Here is a 5,000-nt window from a genome sequence, read left to right on the forward strand (position 1 = left end):
TTATGATTTTTCTTTCTGCATTTAGTCTTATATTAGATAATTACGCATTAAACTAGTATGTAATAGGAATATAAAGCAGCGCTGCATATAAATCAATAGCATTTCCGTGTTGCAAGCCCCTTGGGCTGTATGGAGTGAAATCCTTTATTACCTACCTTTCAGGTAAGTTGTGGGGTTTAAGTCTGTGGGTGTGGAGCAAGTTTCAACTTCTGCTGTAGCCTAGATATCTGCTGGCAGCATCTGGTCCTTCTGAGTAAAAGCAAATGTGATGGCTGGACGTTTATATATTTCTCTAGTGTTTGCTATACACAGAGACTGATTATTTACTATCAAATAAAAGAAATACATATGTTTTTAATACAAACAATGAAGCGAGATCTGTTCAGCTTAGCTCAAAACACAGAACATGAAGAAATGCATCTTTTAAAATGCAAACAAACGCACAGATTTATAAAGCAAACTCAGAAAAATCAACACAAGTGGCCTGGACTTATTAACCGATTGCAAAGGGAAACGTTGGCACTTTGTTGAATTGCCCAGATCAAAGAAATGCAGAGCACAGGAGCTCTCTGTCCTGGGCAGTCACACAGGGGAGGGGTGCAGTTTCCAGAGCTGCACCCTGTGCATAAACAGCACCCTGCCAGCACTGTAATATTGGTCTAGGCATCATGCCACCCAATAATAACACATGTACCCTCACTGTACAACGCTCTTAGGCGTTCCTGTGGGTTTTGATGTCTATGTTTCATAGCAATATCCTTTGCTTTATTGTTATAAACCAAACACTATATTTGCCGAATTGTACCATCTAGCGTCCATGGCACATTTGTGGTCACTTGGCACACTTGTGGTCCTAGTGCACTTATATAGATTTACTGTACGTTTTCAGTTCAGTGGCTAAGCTTTGGATCCATAAAATGCCACCTGGTATTCTTTTAACCACAATTCTAATGACATGTCTTTTTGCCCCCTATCAAAATATACAGTTTGTCAGTGCCAAGCCCTAATGCGCAATGTGCCATCAAACTGTTCCACGGTCCACCTCTATTGCGCCATAAATTTGCACTTTGATCTTTTATAAACTCGATTATAAAATCGCAATTCTCTGTACACCTCAGTCTCTCACCTTCCTCTCCTTGCAATGTGGGCACAGTATTAGGTGGTCTGACTCGCATCCCAGCACTTTGTGTTTCTAGCTCTCTCTCCAGAATTACATTCTGAGAAAAAGACAGCTGTTTATTTTAAACCATCGGTGAATGCATTTGTTCTTCCAGCTTTGAATCTACTTGTAACATAAATAGTAATTTATTTTGCCCAAAAATGTCCCTTTTGATTCTCTAATTGTTTAAATTTGCTTATTCAGGGAAACTTGGCTTTGATTGCAAACACGCCAGGTGGCTTAATATATGTACTCTTTTATCTGTTAAATAATTATCGTTCTGTGATATTTATTTAAGTTTTATATTGACTTTTTTTTGTATGTTACATTTTGTTATTTAGGTGTATTTTGATCTTGCATTATATATTTAGATAAATTCCAGGACAACTCTTTAGTACATTCTTTCAAAATATAATTAGGCATACTCCATTTAAGATCACTTAGCATTATGAATGTGCTGGCAATTATTTTTATTTTTGTGCATTTTATTCTAGGAAACATTATTAAATCCATAAAACGTCACCACTTTTATGACCAATTATATATATATAACGATTTTGTAATACCATGATAATTTTTCAATATTTCTATGAAGATTTTGTTGCTTACAATTAATGCCTAGACTTTCCAACCTGTTAGAGTTATAGTATTATTTTTCTCTCCAAGTTGCAAGAAGTTATGTTTTAGAACATATTTAATTTAAGATGTTGGGAACTTTTCATGTCACTAGAAATATATTGGAATTAGACTGAATATTTCATGATGTGATAGATAGTAAGGTAATGGGTTTTGAAAGGCAGAGAAAAGGTATTATGATTTTAATTTAAGGTATATAGAGAAGTAAATGGTATGCAATGATATTTTCAGTGATAAGCACATTAAGTCGAACTGTCCAAGGAGCAAACTCTCACTTATTTGGTGAAAATATACTAATTTCGTTTATCAGCCAGTAAGAAAGTTATACAGAATAATAACTATATAATTAGTTCACCATTATAAACTAGGACAGAAATAAACTGCAAACTCTATAGTTAAAGTGCTATTACGGTGAACAAGATGACGTTGGGTTAGGTCGCTGGAATTAATTAGGTATTAGGGATTTCTTAAGACTGTTTTTTTAAAGTGCTACAATTTGATGCAAGGACACACACAGCACACTTTGTGCTTGCTACAATCTAGTCACTTCTTATACTAGCAAATACTGGATAAATCAAGTAGAGTTTTGTAGACACAAACCCCAAATTAAAAGATGTATTCTCTTGTGATTTGGAGTAACATGTGAACTATCTCTGTATAATCTAAACATGTTTTGCTATTGAAACAATTTTAATGAGCTGCCTTTTGACTTCTCTAAAAGTTAGTAGTTGCAAACAATGGACGCATCCCTCTGTGTTTTTATCATACACAAAGAACAGCATATTTTGACTAGAATGTCTGTTTATTTTCATTTGGTCACATGCCAGGGTTTTTATTTCTAACTAACTGCAATAAACGGTACCTTTATCCCCCCCCCCCCCCCTTCTCCCCCTGCACTACTACGTCACACTGTGGAAACATTTGACACAAAGACACACAATTTAGTTTTGTAGTTGGTATCCTGGTCCAGCCAAAAATGATATTATCTTCTTCATCACATAATTTAAATGTTTGCTGCTGCTAAACAGTGAACGCAAAGATAACACATAATCCAGGATTGTGTTTTGGATAAAATCGCAGTTAAATACAACATAACCAGATACACCAAAGGTTTTAATCTTTGTACAATAACATGTATAGCATACATATATAGAATATATAACATGTACATACACACGTACTTCTCTGTGTGTATACATTACATAAAAAGGTGGGCCTATGACAGGCATCTACATAATTACGTTTCTTTCCTTAAAAAGATCTGGAGTTACTGATATAACTGTAATGACTTCTAGACTAAAAAAATAGATGATGTATATATGAGTTTATTATTGTTTTTGGTTTTTTTATATTTACAATGTAGCATTTTGGGTTAAGACTGCTTCCCTCATATACATAGACCACATGAAAAACATAAATTAGATCTAACCTTTTATATATATATTATATATATATTATATATATATTATATCTATATATATATATATAAATAGTATATATATATATATATATATAATATATTATGTTTGAATATAGGTCTTTAAAAAACATTCTGAATATGAAAAGGTCATAGTGTAAAATAGTGTGGCATATTGGAATTATTTTAAAATGAGAAGGGACTTGAACACAAATAGGTGATATAAAATAGAATGTGATTTTATTTTTAAATTTAAAATGATGAGTTTTTATGGAAAATTTAGGTTTTTTTTTATTATAATAGTGTAATTTGATTTCCCTTTAATATATAATATGGAATCAGAATGAGTCAAGTGTTTTTTTTGTAGCAATTACGCACAGATCAAAGAATAATAGCCCATTATATTTAAAACGACACAAAAAGACAAATTAAGGAAAGTGTATTTTATTTAATTTTCACAACAAACATTCATTTTAACAAATATATTTTATTATTTAAAAAAAGAGGCATGGACTTGTAGATATCAAGTAGCCCGACTCAAAACTCCAACAAGTTTTTTGGAATTTTAGGCAGCTGAACGCATCACTCTCTCAAATTGCAAGGAAATCTGTACATTTACAAAATAAATTACATCAATGATTGTCCCTTGATACAAAGCGTTTTTTTCTTGGAATAACAAATATACATAAGTTACATGTGCACCTGATTTCACACTTTTCTGTGCCAAAAATATCTATTCGTTTTTTTAGTTATATTACCATTTTAAAGGAATTTGTATATTTTGATGTTTGCGCCATAACCAATTCTATTTTTCTTGATAAACATGTAATATATCACATTGGTATAAAGGGTTTGTAAATAGCCAGTGTCTATTCATATTGCACTCTCCAAAAATTATTTTACAGCAAGCATTTTAACACGATTTTTAAAATAAAAGCACATTTTTTATAAAGTTAAAATTTATAAAAAAAAAAAAAAATGGAACAGAAAAGTATATTGAAACAAAATTGGATAAGGTTTCAAATTTACTGAAGACTGGAAAGGAATTTATAATAAATAAAGGGATGGGGAGGGGTAAAAATGTTAACACATAGGCAAAAAATACAAAAATTTAAAAATACAGAATTGAGCAAAACAAGTATCATTATACACGATGAGTTTAATTTTCTTTCTTTTTCCTCTGACATCAAGAAGTATCCTGTATTTTTATCTCCAGTGATGTTCAGTGGATACTGTAGCGCATCTGATTGTTTTGGCAAGTTGAACAAGTCACCAAATGTAAATAAATTTGTGTTATTTTTATTTGGGGATGTTTAATATAAAACAGTGAATAGCTGGTCCACAGATATCGTGCGAGTCGTGTTCAAATTTACAAAATATCTAAACAATGATGGGGGGTCCTATTTATGAGTTATTCTGGAAACCCTTAGTTGTCAGTCTGTGGCGCATTGCTCCACCATGATCAGAACAAACAGGTTGAGGGAATCTCTAAGCGTCATCCCCATTCCTTAGTCTTGTCACTAAAGCCAGAATATTCAAGTATGTTCCCCCCCAATCCCATTGCCAGGTGCCAAATAATTCTAGCTCTCTCAGACTGGCCTGAGTAAAGGTACTGAAGTGACCACAGGATGGGAGTAGTATACTGGATGGGGGAAAGTCAGGAGGGGTTGGCTAACTGGCACGTTGGCTGCAGAGCTAGCACTCTCTGCGCTTGAAGAGTTCTCGTGGTACAGTATAGGCACTCGCACGATCCTCTGGGCAGCTGCGTGGCTCAGGTTGGCAGCTTCC

The 5,000-nt window shown here is 33.4% G+C and overlaps 2 protein-coding genes across 2 annotated transcripts in view; both read right to left on the minus strand.

Moving 5' to 3' along the window:
- Positions 1–244, minus strand: part of HMX2 (H6 family homeobox 2) — a 35,579-nt gene extending 35,335 nt beyond the window's left edge. The window contains exon 1 of the mRNA XM_053691747.1: positions 156–244. The gene's annotated coding sequence lies outside the window, so the exon portion shown is untranslated. The remainder of the gene's footprint in view (positions 1–155) is intronic.
- A 4,374-nt stretch (positions 245–4,618) lies between these two features.
- HMX3 (H6 family homeobox 3) overlaps positions 4,619–5,000 on the minus strand; it is a 2,003-nt gene continuing 1,621 nt past the window's right edge. Inside the window, 1 exon segment of the mRNA XM_053691748.1 lies at positions 4,619–5,000. This exon segment is cut by the window's right edge and continues 409 nt beyond it. Coding sequence (XP_053547723.1) covers positions 4,802–5,000 — 199 coding nt within the window. The 3' untranslated portion in view covers positions 4,619–4,801.

The sequence above is a fragment of the Bombina bombina genome, chromosome 9 (genome assembly GCF_027579735.1).
Source record: "Bombina bombina isolate aBomBom1 chromosome 9, aBomBom1.pri, whole genome shotgun sequence".
Lineage (NCBI taxonomy): Eukaryota > Metazoa > Chordata > Amphibia > Anura > Bombinatoridae > Bombina > Bombina bombina.